This window comes from Rhinolophus hipposideros, assembly GCF_964194185.1.
Source record: "Rhinolophus hipposideros genome assembly, chromosome: 23".
Lineage (NCBI taxonomy): Eukaryota > Metazoa > Chordata > Mammalia > Chiroptera > Rhinolophidae > Rhinolophus > Rhinolophus hipposideros.
The window spans coordinates 12,612,603-12,636,649 of record NC_138069.1 but is presented as its reverse complement, the minus strand read 5'-3'; the positions used below and the strand labels follow the sequence as shown (position 1 = coordinate 12,636,649).

The 24,047-nt window shown below is 46.4% G+C and overlaps 1 protein-coding gene across 1 annotated transcript in view; it reads left to right on the top strand.

The window, feature by feature from the left end:
- The window catches only part of TRPC7 (transient receptor potential cation channel subfamily C member 7), a gene marked incomplete at its 5' end in the record, with an annotated part of 119,610 nt that overhangs the window by 86,217 nt on the left and 9,346 nt on the right, over window positions 1-24,047 (top strand). The window contains 4 exons of the mRNA XM_081035304.1: window positions 2,042-2,306; window positions 17,591-17,786; window positions 22,780-23,001; window positions 23,612-23,692. Coding sequence (XP_080891430.1) covers window positions 2,042-2,306; window positions 17,591-17,786; window positions 22,780-23,001; window positions 23,612-23,692 — 764 coding nt within the window. The remainder of the gene's footprint in view (window positions 1-2,041; window positions 2,307-17,590; window positions 17,787-22,779; window positions 23,002-23,611; window positions 23,693-24,047) is intronic.

Here is a 24,047-nt window from a genome sequence, read left to right as displayed (position 1 = left end):
CATTTTTCACTAAAAAGTCCCGTCCTGGTCACCAGGGTATGACAACAGCTAAATTTTTCTTAATAGATTATAGGAGTGCCTTTTATTATTTTAGCTGAGGTTTAAGATGGTAAATTATAGGGGGAAGAAAAACATTCCCTTTGGTGTCTGTTTCAAGAGGCTAAGTCCTACTTCATGTTATCCAAATGTTATTTAGCCATAGAGGGTGACAGATATATTGGAAAAACATAATTTAGTCTCCTTATTTGTCTTTCATAGACTTCTGAGTTATGACCTTGATGTGAACATAGAGTCTATAATTTTATTATATTTCCAAATGTAATTTAGATACTACATGAAACTTTGTGACAAATAGAAGCCTGGCTTCCCTTACTAAATATTTCCTACTATTCTTTATTATAATAATTGTTTAACAGATCTAGCTTTGCAAATAACAAAATTCTCCCTCTTTCATCTCCCTTGCGGTGCCCAGAATTGCTATATAATATGCTTACTATCTGCATTTACCTGGCTCTGGAAAGGACCCCATACCCCAAATCCAATCTTAAAAAATAGCAATAATAATATCTACTCTACAGGGCTGTTGTGAAAATTACAGCTAATGTAAGTGTAAGGGCTAACTGAGGTTTCTCAATTTAAGTTTCACTTAGCATTTCTCAACAGGGATGCTATTGGCTTTTTCAGCAAGGCAATTTTCATGGATTACAGGATATTATCATCCCAATAATACTCCAACCCAGTGATTGTGACAACCACAGACACTCCCACACAGTTCTCCAGGAGGAAGGTGCTGCCCTCATCTGAGAATTACTGCATGTCTTGACACATAATAGGTGGCTTATTAGAGAGAGGTGCTGCTCCTTGCACTATTAAAACTGTAATAGGAACACTTTGCAGCTTTAGTCTGCTGCAAGAATATAACCCGGGCAACTCAGACTCTTACCAGTGATCCTAAGAAGCATCTCCCCAGCCCGGGACAGGTCCCAGGACTCTTGCCACCTGGAACAGGGCTGTCGTATCCTAACAAACTTGGGTGACTGGTCACCACTTTAGGGGCCTTAGCTTAGTCGACTCTCCCGGACACACACTGCCTGAGGAACAAAACCCAGGAGCATTTTCTCAGACAAGATGCTTCAGATTGCTGGCGTCCATATGAGCTTACTTGATCTGATTGGTGGCTAGTCTAAATGTGTAGTTTGGTTTGATTGTTGTTTAACAAACATTTATCAGCACCTGCTGTGTGCCGAACCCATCCCCAGGAATCCCTGAGTGACCTGGAATTCATTTTCCAGCGAAGCACTTTACATATATGATTTCATTTCATCCTCACCATAGCTCTGTAACATTGGTGATATTGTATCCAATTTACAGATGGAGAAAATGAGGCTCAAAAAAGTTAATTGGGGGTGGCCGGTTAGCTCAGTTGGTTAGAGCGTGGTGCTGATAACACCAAGGTTGCCAGTTCAATCCCCGCATGGACCACTGTGAGCTGCACCCTCCTAAAAAAAAAAGAAAAAAAAGAAGTTAACTGACTTGCTCAGAGTCATGGAGCCAGTGGATAGAAAGGCCATTTCAACTGCAGGTCTGTCTGACTCCGATCCCATGCTTCTCCCCACCACCTCCTCGTAAATGAGACAGCCCCTGTTCATGGAGCTCTAACACTGGTAAGGAAGACAGAATAACGAGTAGCATGGTAAGAGCCTTAACAGGGCTACACAGGATGCTGTGGGAGCAGAGAAGGGAACAGGGGAGCTGCCCCAGCCCTTGGGGGTCACATAGGCTTCCTGAAATTGATGACAGCTGAGCAGCCTTCAAGAATGAATAGGAAGGAAGCAGACCTTGAAGTGAGGAAAGGGTGTTCCAGGCAGATGGTCCAGCACATTCCAAGATTGAGGGTGGTACCTTCAGCTTATTGGGATTAATTTCAAGACAAGGGAGGAATGGCAAGCGATGAGTTTAGAGACCTCTAAAGATGCATAACTGGATTTTCTTCCAGAGCAAATCCTGTCCCCAGTGAGTAATCCAGATTGTTTTCTTTTAGCCAGGGACAAGTGGTGGCCTTCAGACCCTCAGATCATATCAGAAGGGCTGTATGCGATAGCTGTCGTGCTGAGTTTCTCTCGAATCGCGTACATCCTGCCGGCCAACGAGAGTTTTGGGCCCCTGCAGATCTCCCTGGGGAGAACGGTGAAAGATATCTTCAAGTTTATGGTCATTTTCATCATGGTATTCGTGGCCTTCATGATTGGAATGTTCAATCTGTACTCCTACTACCGAGGTGCAAAGTACAACCCAGCGTTTACAACGTGAGTATCCTAGGGCCCCCTTGAGGGTTTCTATGGGCTTCCCGGGGGTTCTTGAAAGTTTCTTGCAGAGACTCAGGTTTCCTTGGTATTTCTAAAGGTTAAAAGCAACTTTATTCAAGGGTGGTTTGGAGTTTGGGTTCCGAAGTTGGAAGAAGAGAAGAGCTGGGTTCAATCCTCATTTTGCCACTGACATGCTGTGTGGCCATGAGCATGTTTCTTAATTTCTGTGAGCCTTAATGGCCTCATCTTTAAAATAAGGATAACAATAGTACCTTCTTTTTTCTTTTTTTTCTTCTTTTATTAGTTTCAGGTGTACAAAATAATGTAATAGACATTTACACCCCTCACAGAGTGATAACCTCCCTCTCCCCATCTACTACCCCTCTGACATTGTATGTAGCTGTTACAGTTCCACCAACTCTATTCCTTCCAATAGTACCTTCTTAATACAGACAGTGTGAGGATTTAATGAGCCGATATAGTTCACACACAGTAAATGCTCAGTAAATGGAAAGGACTATTATTACCACTATCGTCACTGGCATAGCCCGCGTAACCTAGAAAACAAAGCTCTGGGCAACTCTTGCATGCCAACACTTTAATGGAGCAAGGGAGTTGCAACGCAAATGAAAGAAGAGTAAAGGAAAAAGGAAAGAGCAGTGTGGAGGAGGGAAAGCACATACAGGTTGCTGACCTAGCCCCCATCGACCCAAACATACAACTTGGCCGTGACAGACTTCTCCAGGGAGACTGTGGAAACAGCACATCTCAAAATAGCCCATCAGGATGAGCAATGGAGAATTAATCAGCCAGATCTTTCCCATCTGCCGTCATTCATGAGTCAGATTCACTCCCCAGGACATTAAGTGGCCTGCACTTCCAGGGCAGCCCCTGGGAGCCACACCCGCACAGCATGGGAGGTAGGTCTGAGCGTGGGTACAGGGCAGTAGCTCTCCGTGCCTGAGTGGGCAAGGCAGCGTCTGTGCATGGGCACCGAGCAAGTCCGCAGCTTCGGCAGCAGCAGGGAAGGCCCAGGCGAGAGAGGTGAGGGGCATGTGACACAGGCAGGAGGCAAGGCACTGTCAGGCGACTCACAACCAGCTCCCGGAGTAGCTGCTGCAGGCAGAGCCTGCCCACAGACGTGGTGCTGGAGCTCACTGAGCCTGTGTCCAGGGAGCCCCAGAGCCCCTCCCCTCTGTGGAGATGCCCGCCGATCTCCTGGAGAGCCATGAGTAGCACCGAGCAGTGGTCTAGTAGAAGAAGCTGGCAGACCTGAGTTTATATCCTGACACGGGATGACCTCACTGATGACCAAGTCACTGGATTTGTCCAAGCCTCTGTGTCCTCACAGGTAAAATACAAGTAGGACTTCGCACCTTGCTCACAAATACCTTCTCGAAGCCATGAGGGAGTTATATAAACTGCCTGCAGCACAGAAGGGTTCCCAGTCTAGGCCCCGCCCCAGGCCCACCTAGTCCAGGACGTCCCCCCCCTCCATCCAGCTCCTGCTCAGAATCTCAGGGGAAACACAGGTCTCCAGCCATAGGCACAGTTGCGGGGACCAACAGAGCTAAGCACTTCCTACCACTTATCCCCAGGAACCCCTCTATGGCCTGCAATTTGTTTTCCAGCCAGTGAAAATGGCTGAACCTCAGCCATGCAGGCTCCCGAGCAGTTCCCACCTTGCAGCAGGGCCTCACCTTACCCTTCTTCTGGGGAAATCAGCCATCAAGGGAAGATACGTGTCTCTAAGAACCCAAATCAAGAGCAGGGAGCCCTGTGCTCCTCAGCTCAGCATCATGGACAGCAGGGCCCCACCCATGTGGACCTACCAGGAAGCGTGGGACCCTGGGCTGCTGCACCACAGAAGCTGTCCTCTGGGGCAGAGAAGTAGTGTCTGTTCACAGAGGAAAGATGCCCAGCCCAGAGCTGAGAGGTGCAGCTGAGGCATGCCTGGCTCTGCCCCTCAGCCCTCAGCATCCCACGCCTCAGACCAGGTTTCAGTCTGAGCTCTCCTCTTACTGGCTGTGTGGCCTTGGGCAACTGCTTAAACCCCCTGGGCCTCAATTTCCCCAGCTCTGAAATGGGAATGCTAATATGCCAGCTCCACAGGATTGTTGTAAGGATCCAATCAGAAGAAAGAAGACTGAATACAGTGCTTGGCATACATACAATACACCTTCAACGAATCCTGGTGATCACCACGGAGATGGTGAATGAGGAAGAGGAGGGAGTATGAGATGCAAGAAAAGACACCTGGGGACTGGATTGGCCCTACAGGACCCTTACTGGACAGGGGCCTAGCTTGCAAACTGTCCACCAGATCAGGCCAAGTACGTGAGGGAATCAGGCTGCTTTATACCCCTCCAATACTCAGTGATTACAGGTTGCAGGAATAAAATCAGCTCGAATTACCCAAAAGCACATAGGCTCTAGATCTGCTGAAACTAAAGCCAAATGTAGCCACTCGGCATAGAATGCATTTTTATTGAACAACAGTCAAGATGTCAGTCAATAAACAAAGGCTTTTACATTTGGTGGCCAGGCCCCGGTGTTCAGCCTGTGTTTCCAGTCTAGCATTATGCTTTGCACACAATATTGCTCACTAAATGCTTCATAAACAAGAATGAGGGAACGAACAGGACAAGCAAAGCCACGTGCAAGGCCATAGGGTAAGCAATGGACCGGGAATCTCCCATTTCTCCTGCCCTGGGGGTTCTGTGCAATCACTCCGTATGACTGGCCCACAGTTGCTCGGAAGGTCAGTGCTATGACACATGGGAATATGAAAAACATCATGACTTAAGAGTAGGGCTGAGCTGGCCACAACTCTCAGCCTAGATGAGGCACAGCTAATCTATAGGGGAAAGGGGAAAGCAGGAAAAAGGGGCAAAGCAACTGGCTTCTCCCAGGCACCGGGAACCAAGTGGAAACTTTCTAGACATGAGGGACCCAAGCAAAGAGGACCCCAGGCCTCCAGGATGGGAAGGGAAGAGAAGATGTCATGGCAGCAGCAAGCGCAGTGAAGAACGGATAGAATATTTATCACCTTGGCAGCTCCTAAAATGGGATGTGCATCTGTGAATAGGATTTGATTGAACAAGAAAACAGTCAATAGAGCAGTGAAGTGGAAAGGAAAGAATGGATTTTTGTAAATGTCATCTCTTACCTTTTGACTGCTTTCTGGAGCTTGTCAACCCCAAAGAGAGCTTCTTTGATAAGCAAAAAGCCACATTGGGATAAATGAGTCTCGTGCTTTAGGGGATTCAGAGTTATTCTGAACACCAGCTATGCTAATAATATGCTAATAATAAAGACAAATGACCCCTCTCAGGTGATGGTTTGCTTCATAGCAGCCCATGCCCAGGCCACCTGCCCAGCACAGGATCTTCCCTTTGCCCCACCCACAAGGAATCTTCTCTCTGAGGAATTTTGACTCTACAGGCTACGATGATCCCCTCATCTGCTTCTATAGAGTCGGAAGAAGGGAATCTGGGATGGAGCACACTGCACGGATCCTTCCCCCATCATTGACCTCCCCCCGCCCACCAACACAACCCTGCCATGTTCAAGGACAGCTTGGGTTCCTGAAGACTGTTCAGGAGTCCACTGTGAAAGTCAGCTGTTAGGAACCAATGGAGAGTTGTCTCATGGGAGCCCTGTTCACTCTAGGGGTGCAGTCCCAGCCCAGCTCACAAAGGCCAGTCCCACTCATGTCCCACTGAGTTATATCCTGGGACAAAAGGAAAGAGAAAAGGAAAGGTTTCTCTACCAACCGCAGACCCCCAACCTCCAGCCAAGCCCTGCCCTAACCCCTATCATGTTCTGGTTCCAGAATCACATACCTCCCTCCCCACCCCCAAGTTCCAATTCCCTCCATCCTGCAGACCTCAGTGAAGGGGTTAGAAGAAAACAGACAGATTGAACTAATTCTGCACATGGTATGAATAAACAAACAGTATGAACAGTCTTCAGTGAGACCAGTGCTTCTCAAAGCACACGAGAATCATGTGGAGAATTGGCTAAACTTGGGACTTCCCGGGCCCCACCCTTTAGAGAATCTAATTACTATAGTTCCAGGTGGGGCCTGGAAGTCGGCATCAAAGGGGTTCAGATTCAGATGGTCTTCAGACCACAAAGTGAGAAATACTCATCTGATTCGACCTTATCATTACTCAAATGGGGAGATGGAGACCTCTCCCAGCTCTGTGCATTTAGAAAAAAAATGCTTGTGAACCTAAGAGAGTATCTTATTGGTAGAATTTCAGGCCTTGTGCAGTCAGACTAGGTAGCCAGACCCAGTGGGGAGCCAGCTCTAGAGTCAGATCCCATGAGCAGTTCCCAACTTTCAGCCTCCTTTTGCTTCAGAACCAAGGGTTCTCTCAAAGGCCTGGGTCATTTTTCAGAGCCGCTTCTCTGTGGTAAGACTGACCAGAAGGGAGGAGCAGGGACATGTTGCATGGGTCACTGGTTGGTGAGCAGGCTGTCTGGGCATGACAGATAGTGCAACCGCTGGCAGCTCATTATCTCCAAGTCAGTTCTATTAGAAACTGCAAATGACCAACAGGAAGAAAGAGAAGGTGTTCAGACACATCTTATGTTCCAGGAGTATAAAATCAAGATATCCTAAGATGGGAGTGAGGAAGTGCAGAGAAAATCATCTGAGAATACTCTTTCTTTCAGAAGATCTTTAAGAAAAGCTCTTAATTTCTACGGTTAGGAAGGTTGTTCTCCATGGGAACATATCTTGAATTTTATCATGGAAGTCAGTAGACAAATAGGATTTACTTTTTGGAGGTTTGTTTTGTAACCAACTTTGCTGGAACGCATATATTTCTTAAAGTAAAGATTTTATGCTTAGAGATATATGGAAACCTTGGGGTTGAAGCACTCTAGTTACAGTGTTAGAAAAAGGGAGACAAAGAGTCCTTGGCTCACTAATGAAATACAGCTGGGTGAGAATGCACAGGAAAAAGGGTGACCTTCCCTACACTCCATCTAATTGGTGGCCATGACAGAACAGCCACACAGAGAAGAATGGGAGGAGTTGGGGGCGATGAGGTGACCGAGAGCAGGGACGTGAAAGACTCTCCGATGGGCTCCTGGTCTCCCCTTTGGGTGAACTTGACCTCACCCATTTAGTTCTGATTGGAGACTCAATGCAGGCCCTGACCCTCAAAAGATGAGCCCAGCCAATCTTTTTCTACAGGCTGCTGTGGAGGCAACTTCCTGGCATAGCTGGGTTGAGACTTTTCTAATCAAAAATAATACCTCCCTGAAGGTTATTCTGTCTCCCAGGAATCATTTTAATGGAAGGCGCTTCAGCGGTGCTAGACAAAATTAGAAGCTTCTGTTTTCTATAACAGTTGTGGAAAATTTCCACACTCTATATACAGAGAGCCATGTGCTCACCAGGGGCAGAAGGCACTGATTCAGCTCCACCCAGCTCAGCAGAGCCACCAGCTCAGCAGCCAGCTCCTCCTTCCAGGGAACCTGAAGGGGCGCTAGAGCTGAGGGAGAGGGTCTGTGAGACTCCACCCACACCTACCCCACCGTAGGGCCATTGATCCCCAAAGTGGAGTGACAGACATATTACTACCAGGGAACTGAGGCTCAGAGAACTAAATGCTGGACTTGCCCAAGATCATAGAACCAAGAAGAGGATTTGAACGCAGGTCTGCATGACGCCAAGCCCACCCTCCACCTTTTGACCTGAAATTCCCCAGAGTGAGTCCCCCACTCCCCACCTCAGGGTCTATGCTCTGAGGTGGACGCAGAGTGTCTTTCACAGTTGAGTCCCTTTCCTGTGGCTAGTCTAAAGGATGGCATACTAAATTCAGATTTGGATTGTCAGGGAGAACCTCAGATCTCAGCACTAAATATGCAGCCTGTGTTTGTCCCCTGGGTAAAGCTGCTTTTTCTTCCAAAGTGTGTTCATTCATTTGACAAAGATTATGGAGCAGCTACCCCATGCCAACTTCTGTGTTTGGCTCTGGGGTCATAGAGATGAATAAAACCATTTTCCCAACCCTGAGAAACTCATAAACAAGTAGGGGATTTTTTATTTTTTTTTAAAGCATCAACTATTACACCATGTGATTAGCGTCAGTGGGTACTTGGGCAGCACAGTGAGGAGGAAGCATTGAACTCTGTCAGGGTCAGGGAAGGCTTCATGGAGGAAATGACCATAAAAAGAGGGTCTTGGAGGATGGCTAGGAGGGCATTCCAGCCTGTGCAAGGTGGAAAAGAGAAGGGCATTTTTTTTAAGTGAAGAAGAAAGCAGCTGCCTTACTGCCTTACTACATTGTGATTTGTTCAGATGTTTCAATGCCTCAAGATACAATAAAACCACAAAAATTTCTCAACCAAAAAAAAATTGAAAAGCTACTTCTGGTGGCAGGGAGTGAGGAAGAGACAGCAAGAACCATGCCTGGCCACAACATTAGCAAGAAGAAGCCTCTGAAACAGCCCAAGAAGCAGACCAAGAAGATAGATGAGATAACACATTCAAGCAGAAACAAAAAGAGGAGAAGAAATTTAAGGAGCTCAAAGTAAAGGCCAGGCGGTGGAATTAAGCGTCTTCCCAAAAGCAAGCTATTTCTTGTGCCTAAGGCAATAGTGATCCTTAATTCCATTCCTGTCTAAACATCTGGAGTCCCTGCCATAACATCTGTTGCCACCTCTAGCTGGAATGAAGGGTTGTCTTAGAGCCTCTTGTATATTTAAGAATAAACTTTTGTAAAAAGAAAAAAGATATGCAAAAAGGCAAGAGTTTGGGGAAATGGCAGTGGGTGACATTGGATAATCCAGCAGGGGCCAGATGGTGAAGGGCTAAGTCCTGATAGGGTGTTAGCATCTCCATTAAGGCCTTCCCAAAAGGAGGAAGCGTGATCAGCTCTGCCTTCAGAGAGTACTGTGGTGACTGTGTGAAGAAGGATAGATGGGAAGGGGTAGGGTGTGAGGGGAGGAGGCCCGGGCTTGGCCTGAGCTGTGCTGTGGGTTTTGTGGTGAGCAAAACCAGTCATGGAACCTGCAGACTGGTTGGGAAGACATGTTAAGCAAAATAGTCACAGGAATGAGAGCATGATACCAACTGAGAAAATGTTTTTAAAGAAGAACTTGAAAGAAAGACAGCTCCATAGGATGCGGCACTAGGTCCATTAAGAGGCTTAGGCAGGAAGCCTGGTGAGAGAGGATACAAGCCTGAATCGGGGAGTAGTATGGAGAGGGAGAGGGAGAACGGGAGATGGAGAAGGGATTCTGAGGTTAGGGTGGATAGGACGCAGTGAATGCCACGTGGGGGCAGGGTGAGGGAAGGAGAATGTTCTCCGGCTTTTCACACTGGGAAACCCCTAAGAGGCAAGTCAGGAGAGTAAGATGGAGAGGAAGGCAAGGTCCCTGGTGATTGAGGGAAAGGGACAGGGGCTTTGGCCTTTTCCAGGACCCATACCCAGCAGAGCTGAAGGCAAACCCTCAGATCCATTCCCCAGAAATCTGGATAAAGTCCATGTCCTGAGGGCCTGGAGGGGCAGGAGAGCCTTGAGAAGGAGGGACCCATGCTCAGCACCAAGGGCCAGGAAGAGACTTGCTGAAGGAATAAAATGGGCTCTTCAGCTAAAAGTGCTGTGTTGTACTTTGCAAATGTAAGATAAGAGCCTGAGACTTCTCTGACTCGAGGAAGTAACAAATGGAGAGAGACAGATGAGCCATATAAACCCAGCGACATCCAGAAGGAAGCCAGGAGCCAGAGGAGGCATCTTCTGACAGCAAAGGACCACACCCCGAAGAAGGATGGCTGCAGAGGAGGTCCTGCTGGGGAGCCAATGCTGGATTATGTTGTCTCCCCTGTAAGACTCACTGTAACTGACCAATGAGAGAAACCAGGGAAAGGTCGCCATGTGGCACCAAAGGACCTGGGCCTAGCTACCGCCATGTTCTTTGTGCAGAGCATGCTGACAGTGTCTAACGTGTGAACATGGAATGGAATCAGCCTCCTGGGCTTTACAGAGGACAGATTTTCCCAGAATCCCAGGTCAGTGCTGAAATATGGGCATCTCTGATACAGAAGTGTTACCATCATAATTATATTTTGAAAGTTATAATCTTGCCCTTCATCTTATAAATTCAAATTAGGCATAAGGATTTGGAGGGATGAGAGAACTTGTTATGCCCATTTTCATGTGGAAAAACCAACATCGAGAGGTCCAAGACTTGCTGGAGGACACAGCAGGGGTCAAGGACGGGGACAGGGAGACTCAGGGAGGCTCAGCAGCTGGAAATGGCCTTTATGAGTCAAAAAAGAAAAACACACACACACACACAAATAGTTTGGGTCTAATATAAGTTCTCATCTTTGCATAACTCTCCAGTAAGTGATAAAAACGTAGATCTTTTCCTGGGCTCCCTGAGAAGAATGCTTGTGGCCGTTACAGCAGGCATTCTACTAACCTACTCATCTAATGCTTATTTATACCCTTTCCTCATGGGTACTCGTGACATGAATTTTAAAAGCCTGGTACCTTTGAGCATCTGGAACAGGCTGAGAGCCCACAGAGTTCTGAGGAAAAAGACTTGACGATACACAGAAAATGTGCTTTTTGGATGATGTCTTCACTGCACATTTCCAGGCATTCCCCCCACCCAAGTCATCCACCTCATTCTCAGTCTGACTGTCACCCTCCTAAAGGGAAAAAATCCCTACTTTAAAATTTTACTAGAAAATTCCGTTCTAGGATGGAAATAAGGTGTAAACTGTCATTCCTCAAAGTGACAAGAATGACAGGTAACTGGACGATCCAGGGTTAGCTCCAGAGATGTATCAAAAGGGACAGTGGTTAGGTGGGTCTGAAGCAAGCTGGCTAACCTCGTGCCTCAGTTTCCCAGTATTCAAACATTCATTGACCGAAAAAATGTGTACTGAATCCGTACGGTGAGCTGGGAGCCATTCTGGGTACTGATGGCAGAGCAGTGGGCAAGTCAGCGGGCCCACATTCCTCCATGAATGTGAAAAGAAAGACAAGAGGCAAAACATCTCTTTGTTAAGAGACAAATGAAACCTACAGATTAAATGCCAAGAGCTAGGAAAGGAAAACACTGTACAAAAGAGTAGTTAGAAGAAGGCCTCCTTCAGATGCAGCAGTCAGAGAAGGCCTACCTGAGCATGTGACAATTAAGTTAAAGCCTAAAGTGTGAGAAGAATAAGGAGGGGTGGTTATGTGGAGAGAAAGGGGAAGGGCCTCCCAGGCAAGGGGAGGTGGGACGTATGGGGTGGGAGCACTATGCTGCCGTGAGAGAGGAGCCATGGGGTTAGGTGAGGTGGGAAGGATTCAGAGTACCAAGGGCCTGGCTGCCGGAGCAAGGTGATTGACTCAACTGTTAGCCTATAGAAAGCCACTAAAAGAGAGGATGGATCTGATTATATTTTTAAAGGGTGACTCTGAGAATTGATTGTAGGCTATGAGAGTCTTTTGGCCTGATGCTGGAGCCCACTGCACTTAAGAAGAAAGAAGAATGAATACTAATAACAAAAATAGTAATATTTATTGTATATTTGTTGTGTCAGGCAGTATTTTATACATTTACAAGCATTCTATTAATTACTTTAGACCTCATGACAACCCTATGAAGTAGATTGTTATTTTCCCATTTTACAGCTAGGGAAAAAGAGGCACAGAGAGGCTAAGGTTTTTGGCCAAAAGCTCACAGTCAAACCCAGGTTTGCCTGACTCAGAGCCTGCACTCTGACTGCCTCACCAGAACCCCACCTTGACATTGGGATCGGGAATTAGGAAGCCAAAATGTACATCTGAGGTTCACTCGTTCATTCAACAGACACTGACTTTATCGAGAGCCTTCACTGAGCCAGATACTGTGCTAGGTTTGGAGTTTCAAGAGGGCACAGCTCTGCCCTCAAGGAGCAACCAGGCTACGGGGAGGAGAGTTTGGTCCTCAGGCTGAATAAATCAGGGCTGCACAGGCTTTGTGCACCCCAGTTCCTTGGCACTGATTCTGGGGCCAGACTCCTCCACTTCTGGCCTGTCTATGATCAAACTCTTCCTTTAGGACCCAAGATAAACCAAGAGGTAATTCAGAGGGCATGGGCTTGCAGGGCATGGCAGGGACGAGATTCAGACTTCCTCAGACATCTGACTCTCTTCCCCTGCCCTTCCTCCAGCCTGGTCTTACTGTTCTCATTGCCCAGGTCTGGGCATTAGGGAAAGACAGTCCCCCAACCACCCCACCACACACACACACACACACACACACACACACACACACACACACAGGGTCTTTCTATATTCCAAGCAGCTTCTTCCATCTCCTACCTTGGATGGCAAGTGAGCATTGTTTCTGCTTCAGCCAGCTATTGTCTCCTGAACTTAAAAAACTGCCTTTTAGGAGCTGATTCTCCTGCTTAATTTTAGCCTGCTATGTGCAGATTTGGAGAGGTATCTGAACCTAACAGTTTGGGGTAGAGGGATGGAATTCCATGACACTGGGAGGAGAGTGTCATGGCATTCTGAAGAAGCAGCAATTTTCATAGCAATTGCCCCAACCCTCACCTTGTTGATCAGTTTGTTCCCTGAGCCCCATACACAACCGCCTCTGCAGGCAACCTGTTATTAAAGTCCCATTATGCAAGCAAGACAGACCTGGTGGAGAACTGATTACTTCGTCCCTGCCTTGTGCTTGACAAATCAGCCCCAACCTTCCCCCACACACACCTCCTGCCCAGGAAGAGGAGGGTGAATCACCATCTATTCAACATCGCTCACAGACACTCTCCCCCTTTGATTCATTAGGACCACTTCTTACGCTAGGGTGGCCTACTGACTACATTTCAGTCCCTTCCACTGCCAGCCAACAATCAAATATTGAAAGACAGCAAGGACTGGAGAAATCAGAAAGAGGATTTGCATGAAATCAAGGGTTGGTGATGATCTTTGCAGATAGGAAGGAAAATGAGGCTGGTTCAGAAAAGCCAATAAAGCAGCTGAATTATTAATGTTAACGGCATTCAGCCCTGTGTGGAAGCACCTGCGGGCTGACAGGGTTGTATGGGCTTCTGGGCGAGGCAAGGCGAATAGAGCATCTCTGACCATGTGCTTGTAGCATTCGCTCACCCTAGTGGGCTTGTTGTAGACTGAGACCCCCCAAAAGACAGAAACATGTTCTGGGCAGCAGTGTGTCCTCATCAGCTGGGACAGTACCTGGCACACAGTCAGAGTTCAGTGAATATTTGGCAAATAAACAAATGAATAAAAATCATAGCTACCATTTATTGGGCTACTAGATACTCTACATAGGTTGCTCATTCAATCTCCATAGCAACTTAATAATAACACTCCCTTTCATAGATGAGTAAACTGAGACACACAGGTTTTGTATCGTGCCCAAGCTCACACAGCCACTCCATGGTATAGCTGGAACTTAGCGCCAATCATGCACCTTTGCTGCTCTTACTTCCCCAGGCTTCTCTGAAGATTCCTGTGATTGACACAACTGAAGGAATCTGTGACAAACTCTGTAGCTAGCCAGAGTGGATGGGAGGAGCATGTGGAACCAGTGGCCGCCATCCCTATCTGTCAAGAACCCCCAATTTAGCCTTGAGATCAGCTAGTTGACAGTGGGGCTCTTTGCAAGACAAGTGGCTTCATAGTGAATATCAAGGAAGCCAAGTGCAAGATACTTTCTTCTTGAAAGACAACCCCAGACCTCCACAGCGACTGGTCTTCTGCCCCTTGCCCTGCGTCCCGTAGCTCGTGAAAATTGTTGGTGATGATTAGTACATGACTCAGAGAGCATAACCTCACCAGACATGGGTGCTAGCTCCAGTGCCCAAGCTCTTGAAATTAGTAATGTACTATTGACTGACATTCAAGACCAGCCTTCTCTCTGAGAATATATTATTATAGGTTTCCAAGGTCAAGGTAACACAAGTCTTTTCCCACTCAGGGCAATGAGGACAAGTTTCATTTATTTCCTGCTATATTAAACCAGAAGATGCCCTGAGCATGGCATAGCAAGTTAATTGTGGAGCTCTTGTCACCATAAAAATTATCAAGTTTTCATGGAAGATTTCCCCCCTTTTTTCTTTCTACTAGAATGTTTGTCATTTTCGTATGATTTATAAGAGCCCCTTATGTAAGGAAGACGTCATCCGTTGTCATATGGGTTGCAAATACAAATTCTTTCCTCCATTAGTCCTTTGTCTTATATTTTTACTTATGTTTTTGATGTATACGAGTACAAGTAATGTTTTATGTGGGCAAATCTTCCCCTTTGTAGTTTCTGAAACCTGTCCCAGACCAAGATTATATAAATACCAATATTTTATTCTAGTTTCTTGATCATGTAACTTTTAAACATTGAACTCTTCAATTCCATTCTGAATTTATTTTGTTATACGGTTTGAGCTATGGATAAAAGATTGAATTGCTTACCACTGAGCCCAGCTAGTTGGGCATAACTCAGCCTATAAGATCCCCTCTGAGGCATGACAACAAAATTACTCTATTTCATTAGTCCACTGAATGTTCACGTGAAGGGGTATGGGTACAAAATGAAAGACCTAAGAGACCCCAGTGCTGAAGTTGGCCAGTTTGGATGATTCAAGCCAATGAACCCGGCTTTTCTTTAAAGGAGGTCTTTCTGACCACAATTCATTTTGCCCCAAATAAGAGAAGCAAGGGTTACAGGTACTCCCAAAGAGCTTAGAAGAGACTGTTAAAAATGCACAGTTTGGCTAAGACCCCCTCCTGCCACCAGGTGCTCAGAGTTATTGCCCTGGAGGCAGCCCCTTTCACTCTCGCAATCCCAGGGAGTCTGGGCCTCTTGTAATTAGATTCTCCTGGAGGCCATGGCCAAATTCAAGTCCAGAGGCTGATCCTTAAGCTACAGAAATATGTGTAAAGACTGTGTGGAAGCCAGACAACAAACCGAGCAGCTCATCATTCCAAGCCTCAGCAGGGGAGTGGGGAGGGCGTGGAAGAGGGGGGCAAAGGTGTAGGTTTAGGGATCTGTAAATATTCTTGTACTGGAACACATACTGCTTAATGGGCCAGCTCTGCGTCCTTCCCATTATTGACACAGAATGCCTAACTGAAACACCAAGGATAAATCAGAGCTTAGTGGCAAAATTCATGGCAAGACACAAATGAGAAAAAAAAATACCTGCTGAATCTAGGCCATTTTTCCTCATCAAAATTCTGAAGGTTTCCCCTGGATGTGTTCTATAATTGCTTGCTTCATTTGTGCCAGCCAAAGGTTTGTGGGGTTTTCCAAGCTAAGAAAGGGAAGATGAATTTCTATGAAATGCGCCTCAGTCGCATAGATTATCCATTTCTTAGGTTGTTCATGGCAAATGCATAATCCTGGACCAGTTCCTATCAGCTCAGCCCCTCCGGCAGACAGATTGTCCTTCGCTTTTCATCTGATCCCACTAGGAGAGGAAAAATTGTCAGAGAGATCACATCCTGCCGTCTGCTTCCAGTTTGGGATTTGGGGCTCATCCAGTGGTGTGGGATTCTGTCTGCCACTGCTCCCTTCCACTAGGGTGATAACTGAAAGATTGCTTCTTGATGGAAGACAATACCCGTAGTGAACGATGCCCCCACATTGAATGCCATCTTTGTCATACAAATGGAAGCTGCATCTGGCATGAGGAAACAGTTGTCCCCTTTTCGAGAAATAGCATCAGGAACTGAAGCTAAAATAATGGCAGGGTACCCAGGGGTTACTTCCAAACCCCCAATGAAATTCCCTCTTGCTAAAGCTGAAAGGAATTAAATATTCCAAACTCATAGTTTGAAAAGAAACCAAAAACAAATAATAGCCACAAAAACCCACTTCAACTTCCAGCTTTCAGGCTGGGATGCAGAGAAAATGAGCCAAACAGCTGGCTAGACATACACATACACATACGCCCACACATGCTCACACATGGGAGAGCTGAAAATGCATGCAAGCCAGTGAAATTTTTAGCCAAAGTGACAAATACTAGTATTTTTGTACATCTTGTCAAATAAATACCAATCCTTAAGAAATGCTGATTTTTTTTTTGAGTTCTCGCTAATCCTGGCCATTTGTGGGTGAGTGTTGAAAATCTGAAATGTTAAAGAGAAAAAAGAAAGTGATTTCTCGTAAAGGTACCAAAACTCGGGATGCAAACTAAAAGAACCACTTAACCATTCAGATATTATCAGATTCACGTGTATCTGATATACGTGTATTTTCAGCTCTCCCATGTGTGAGTGTTTGTGGGCATATGAGTATGTGTATATTCTAAACCACCCAAAATCCAGCATTCTGATTGAATTCTATGTCAAAAACCAGATAGAGGGTCAGAGCCACAAAGCACAGAGTGTGAAATGTGCCTGGATCTTACTCTTAAAACCAGTGTATTTTGGTAACTGCATAGTTTCATAGGACAGTGCCAAAGAGTAGTGTCCTAAAAGCCAGACCTTCCCCGGACGTCCCTCAAAGCACGAGCTATGTTTACCTTGAGTGAGCCGCAGGATGGGGTTTGGGCCGTCACCTGGTTAATTTAAACAATATGGACACGATAAACTCACCACTCTCATTCATGATAATTCAACCCCAGTTTAGAGGGCTTGGTACATTTGGCTGGCCTCACTCCTCAGAGCCAGGGGTTAGTAAGCGTAGTGGTTAGAAGTCCATACTTTTGAAAACCTCAGACGTGCTGGGATTTGTACCTCTCTTTCCAGCTGAGTGCTACTGGGAAAGGCACCTAAAGCTCTGAGCAGGAGTGCTTTCATCTGTAAAATGGAGGTAATAAGCAAGTCCACCTCAGAGGTGGTCACGTGGCTTGAGTTGCTCTGTGCCAAGTGCCAAGCAAGCCCCAGTCAACACTGTCCATCAGAGGACACCATCCTCTTCCCCTCCACATGGGGCTAGGTAGTCTGAGAAGAGACTCAAGAAACTATCGAAGGAAGAGAGTGCTTCTGAGAAGCTACTAACATATAAGAACAATCATTTGCCCCAGTGTTGAATTTTAAATGTTTAATTAATTACAATATAAAAATGAAACCACAGCTAGAAGTCCCAATAAATGGATTGAATGGAAAAAGAAAGAGCCTGTCCTTCCTCATGCTCTTTCAAAGTCTTCTTAGAAATCTGAATGTCTCAGTATTTCAGGATACAGGAAGCACCAGGCAGCCCCAGCCCCACTCCAGGGTAACCACTGAAGTCTGGGTAATGGCAACTTCGTGTGAAAAGTGTTAGCTGATGCCAACTGCCTGAGAGGACTGCCTGTTTCCTTGTAGGGTGGAAGAAAGTTTCAAGACCTTATTCTGGTCCATCTTTGGCTTGTCGGAAGTGATCTCGGTGGTGCTGAAGTACGACCACAAGTTCATAGAGAACATTGGCTACGTCCTCTACGGCGTTTATAACGTCACCATGGTGGTGGTGCTGCTCAACATGCTGATAGCCATGATCAACAACTCGTATCAGGAAATTGAGGTAAGGCCAGTCCATTGAAAACACTCTCTCCCCCTTGGTCTAATTTAAACGGCCATCTTCGGCCATGACTGTAATGCTGTTAGAAGCCCATGTGTTATGTGACATTTGAAGCCAGAACAGCAAACAACAGGCTTTCTTCCTGGATTGCTCCAAGAAGCACTTCCAGTCATCCTGCCACATGGCAGAGCGAGCAGCACACGGCGCACGGCCCGACAAGGGCAGAAAGGATCGGGGCCAGGCATCTTGCCTCGTCTGCCTGTGTTCTCAGGACAGCATGCGGGTGACGCATGACAAATCAGGAGGACTGTACCTTGCAGCCCACATTCCCTCCTGCCTCTCACATGTATTTCAGAAGTAGCTAATGTATGCAAAGCCTGTGCTAGGCACAGGTGACGCAGAAATGACTAAGACACGGTCTATGCTCTCAAAGAACTCAGTCCACTCAGAAAAAAGGACATGTCAGTCAACAAATTGCAATGGCCTGGGTCCAGCACACCCAGAGAAGTCCCACCAGGTGCAGCAAGTGCAAAGCAGAGACTATGACTGGCTATGGGGGAAGGAAGCTTACAGAGGTGATACTGGAAGGCCATTCAAAGACTAATACAATTTTGCCAAACAGATAAGAGAGTTGAGACAGTGTCAGGAGGCAATTTATCAAAATCTAAAATGCACAAGCCTTAAGCTATTGAAACCTTGTTTGGCACAGCAAGAAATTAAAAGCAAACTAAATGAGCATTAACAGGAATCTAGTTAAATAGATTGTGGTGCATCTGAACAGTAGGATACTGTGAGCTTTAAACAAGGATGAAGATCGTATCTATATGCTGATTTGGAAAGACTTTCCGTTAGAGTGCTAAGTGAAAAAAATCAGGTTGCAGAACAATGTGGATAGTGAACTCTCTCGTGTCAGGGGAAGAAAAGGGACTGCATATTCATTTTGGATTGTATAAGCATTTGATAAAAAAAGAAAACCTCTGAAAGGGTACACAAGAAACACACAGCAGGGGCGCCTGTTGAGAGATGGGGTTGGAACGCTTTTCTGTTTACACCGTTTTGTGCTTTAGAAATCATCTTATTGTTTTGCTCATAATAAAATTAAATCAAAAACTAAAAATTAAAACAAAATACAACGCACTAACCCTTTGACACGACAATTGCAATTTGCAATTCTAGTGACAGATCCATGCAGAAATATGAATTTACACAGTTGTTCATTAAAGGAAAAACTTGGAGATAGCTCATCCATATCAGAATGTTTAAATAAACTGTGATCTAGATAGACTTTAGAATACTCTACATAATACTGTATATACAATGAGAAACATGTTTTTGTGCTGACATAGCAAAATCCCTGTTAATGTTAAGTGGGGAAAAAATGCAAATTGTAGAAAAATAGAAGCAAATCTTGCAAATAATGTAAATATGAATATACAGAAAGAGAAAGTAGAGAAAAGGTACCACACCCTTGAGCCTGGGCATTCTCTGGGGAATGGAGTGAAAAGAGAGAGAAGATGAGAAAGGGGACATTCACACATACTTGGTGACTTAAATCTTTTATAAGAAACAATTATTTGTGTATTCACATATTATTTGTGTTTTCACATAGAAAAAAAATAAAGACCTCCCTGTTTTAGTTTGCTAGGTCTGCCACAACAAAATACCACAGAGTGGGTGGCTCAGACAACAGAGAGTTATTTTCTCACAGTTCTGGAGGCTGGAAGTCCGAGGTCAAGGTGTCAGCAGGTTGGCTTCTCCTGAGGCCTCTCTGCTTGGCTTGCACATGGCCACCTTCTTGCTGTGTCCTCACATGGGCTTTCCTCTGTACACATGCACCCTTTGTGCCCTTTCCTCTCCTTATAACAACACCAATCACATTAGATTAAGGCCCCACCCTTATGACCTCATTTATTAATAACTTTCATTACCTCTTTAGAGGTCCAATTGCCCAGAGCGATCACATTCTAAGATACTGGGGGTCAGGGCTTCAACATACAAATTTTAGGAGGGCACATTTGGTCTCTAATACCCCCTGAAAAGAATATTCTAAACAGTAGAAACATGTGCCAAGGCAGGGAGGGGCAAAACAGTGTAGTCTATTCAGCACTGCAAGAGTGTAGATTGTCCAAGGAAATGTGGCAAAAGGTGAGGGGCAGAGGTGAGCTAGACCGTGAGTCCTTAGGCCCCATTTCCACCCTCACCACCTCCCAAGAAAATGCAGCACTCTGATGCTAGACAAACACATTTCTTTAAAGTGCTATCCATATTTGGTCACCAATGTGGAGAGCTATTGCTAACTAGTCCTCCCTGCCTTCTAGGCCTCAGTTTCCCCATGTGTAAGAGAAAACAGATGGTGCTTGGACAATCTGTGGCTCTCCATACCATTCACCTGGGATGTCTGGCCCCATCCTAACAAGCACATTATGCTTTGGTCCAAATTTATGCAGCATGTAAAGCCTGCATGACCAATACGAGAGATGCCCGTGGCTTTCGATGCCCAGTTATCTCACCACAGCAATTGTGTCCTGAGACAGAGAGAGCAAAGTGCAGCCCGCACCTCCCCTCTGGGCTCTAGGCTTCTCTGTGTCACCCTGAACTTTGATGATGTGCGTAATTGTAAAGTCTTCCACGAGAACACTTATTTATTCAGTCGCTAGATCTTGAGAACCACGCACACCCACAGACCCGCCTGCCTCGGCACCTGCCATCCCCCACTGCCCTCCTTCTCCATCCGAGCAGCCCTGCCCACGTACCCTGGCTCCCTGCTCTCTCGCCGCCTCAGAAACCGCCCTTATCCCTATTCCACTGGCATCACCACCGTCTCCCCCTCTAGCTTGTCCTTCCTGTCAGCATTTAAATGTCTCTTGATCTTAAAAAGTAACTACAAAAAAATCCTCCTGCAATCTCACTTTCCAGCTCTGAACCTCTTTCTCTCCTGCCCTTTACTGTCAACTTTCTCAAAAGAATGGTTTACACTTCTCACTGCCTGTTCCGCTAACTGCCTCCCACTCTTCTCCACTCCCCACTTGACCTGGTTAAGAAGAGCTCAGCCCTGGGATCTCAGCTCCAACACCAGCCACTGGGGCAGCCTTCCCTGACCCCCAGCCAGGCCAGGGGCCTGAGCACCCAGAGCTTCCCACGGCTCTCAGCACAGCTCTAGGTAAAAGACTAGCTGATGTGTTTTTTAACACACTCATATCACCGGCCAGACTGTGTGTTCCTCAAGGCCATGGACTGTCATCCCCCATGCCTACGTAGCACACGCCAGGCACATTGTAAGTGCTCAATAAACTTTTGCTGAATGACTAAGGTTGAACACTAGGCACTGTGTTAAGCTATGGAGATAAAAATAACATTAACTGAGGGTTTACTAAGCATCTGAAACTATTTTTCATGCATTATTGCCTTTAATTTTCACAATAACCTACAACGTAGGTATTATTATCCTCATTTTATAGATGAGGAAACTGAGGTCCAGAGCAACTAAATTGTCTGCCATGGTTACACAGCTTGTACGAACAGGGCCAGGATATGAACCCAGGCAGGCTCCAGAGCCTGTGCTCTCACCGCTACACCTCCCTTCCTCTCAGGTCCCTGTCACACCTCTCTGTTGGACCAGGAGTGACCCCTGCCCTCACAAAGCTTTCAGTCCAAAAAACCCGCATTGGATGTCCCATAGACTGGCCAGGTGCTGGTGGGGTGTCAGCAAAAGCAAACAGCATAATCGAGCCTGATGGCAATGACCTGATATTTCATGGCTCATCCTTGCAGCCCCACGCGGGTGCTTGCTGGGTTCTCAGCCCCTCACGTCTAGCTACTGCCTGTGCGTACAGGAACACACCACTCGTGGAGCGCGTATCGATGCCCATCTCAGGACGACGTGAGGGACGCAGCGGCATCTCTACATTCAGAGGAGCAAGCCCCAGGCCCGTGCCTAAAGTCACACAGCTAGTAGGGGTTGTGAGGCCAAACCCCACACCTATCCTGGCCTGAAACCACCCTCCTAGGGCAGAGGCCCAAGGAGCCTGCCTACAGAAAACACACACACACCTCTCAGCGTTCTGGCACTGACACCAAGTCAGAAGTAACAGATACGGGGTTTCAACCGACTATCACGGCCAAGGAAGAGAGCATGGCAGGACGAACTGCAGTCAGGTGTGTTCCCCTTGGATTACATCTGCAGAATCTCTGAGCATCTTCCCTAGCGGCACTCTGACCAACAAGAAATACACTTCCTAATAAGAAATCCGCTGTGGGGTCCACTGTGGTAGCCACTCCCCACATGTACCTCCTGCGTACTTGAAATGTGGCGAGCCCAGATTGAGTCGTGCTGTAAGTATAAAATGCACGCCGATTCTGAAGATTCAGTATGAAAAAAAATGAGCTATCTCATTAACAATTTTTATCAGGATTACATGTTGAAATGATAACATTTGGGGTCTACGGAATTCAATAAACTATATCACTGAAACTAATTTACCTGTTCTATCTTACTTTGTATAATGTGGCCACTAGAAAATGTAAGTTTCCCTTTGTGGTTCCCCTTCGCAGCTTCCATTATGTTTCTGTGGGGCAGCGGGGCTCTGACAGGTTAACTTCTCGATGCTGGGGGTGGTTGGTGACTCAGTTCGCAGAGCTGTGGAGTGAATGAGAAACAAGATTAAGTGGCAGTGAGGAAAGTCCTTTGGTAAGTGGCAAGGGGAGGATGTTGGTGACAATATACAGTGGAGACACAGGGAGGATGAACTGGTGGAAGATTGCAGCAATGAACGTAAGAAGTCAGGTGGCAATCTTGAGGGCCAGCTAAGCGCAGGCACATGTATGGTTTCAGCTAGAGCCAACTCCTCACCATGCCTCTGACGCGAAAGAGACTATCAGGCAGACTCCCATTTAGAGTCTGCACCTGCTGTTTGCAGGCTGTACCCCTGCTCCTCAGACTGAGCTCGGTGGTTAAATCGCGGCCTCTGATGGTGTGTCATTGCTCCCTGTTCTACAGGAGGACGCAGACGTGGAGTGGAAATTTGCCCGAGCCAAACTCTGGCTGTCTTATTTTGATGAAGGAAGAACTCTACCTGCTCCTTTTAATCTAGTACCAAGTCCCAAATCATTTTATTATCTCATAATGAGAATCAAGATGTGCCTCATAAAACTCTGCAAATCTAAGGCCAAAAGCTGTGAAAACGACCTTGAAATGGGCATGCTAAATTCCAAATTCAGGGTAGGTAGCATGGTCTTTATGGGGCTAAGAAGGCAGCAGAGGGGGAGGAGGGAGTTGTGTGTACTTGATTCCGAGGGGGGCCCCTGACACCAGGGGAGCCAGGCACTGGGAGGGCCAGATGCTTTTCAGAGCAAAGGTGTACATCCCAAAGCTGCCTGTGGTGGCTTCCCCACTCTTTGCGGCTCCTTGAAGAGGTGCGGTGCTGGGGGTTCAGCTCCGGCCCCCATGGAACCAGGAGTGGAATAGCTTTTCCCAGAATGTGACTGGAGAATGATCTCTGGGAAGAAGCGTTCCCTGCCTGTTATCAGCTCCTCCCGCAGATTCTCAGTGTTTATTAGCATATCAAAACCTCCTGAGGAGTCATGGAGGAAAGATACCCAGATAAGTTTAACCCAGTGCTTTCCAAAGTGGACCAAACAATATCCTGTCACCTGTTGACATCCTACAGAACTAAAGTCCCCAGAAACACTGTAGAAAGCCAAGCAGCAGTGGGTGTGTCGATCTTCCAAGAGTCCTCTTTTCAGAGACATCACACATGTGAGTGCTAGTCAAGCCCTACCATGTACGTATGTATGTATTATGTATTGTGTATGTGTGTATCTTTTTCCAGAAGACTCGCTACCAGGCTGGCATGAGGAATTCTGAAAACCTGACAGCAAATAACACCTTCAGCAAACCCACCAGATACCAGGTAACCACTCGTTTCTCAGGCAGGGGCAGAAGTGGACTCCACTAAGACACAGATTCAGTCACATGGTTGTGTCATCCCACCAGAACATAGCTCATTCTTTCCTCAAAAACTATGTGTTGAATGCCTACTAAATGCCAGCTATTGTGCTGCGTGCTGGGAGTGAAGACGTGGTTCCTATCTCAGTGGCACCTCCAGTCCACTGAAGGAGAGAGACAATGAACAAGTTAACACGCAAGTAAAGATATGCCTTCAAACTGAGAAAAGTGCCAAGAAGAAAACAATAGGCTGCAAAAATGGAGAAAATAATAGGGAGCCCCTGCTTAGATATGATTATCAGAGGAGACCCCTTCAAGAA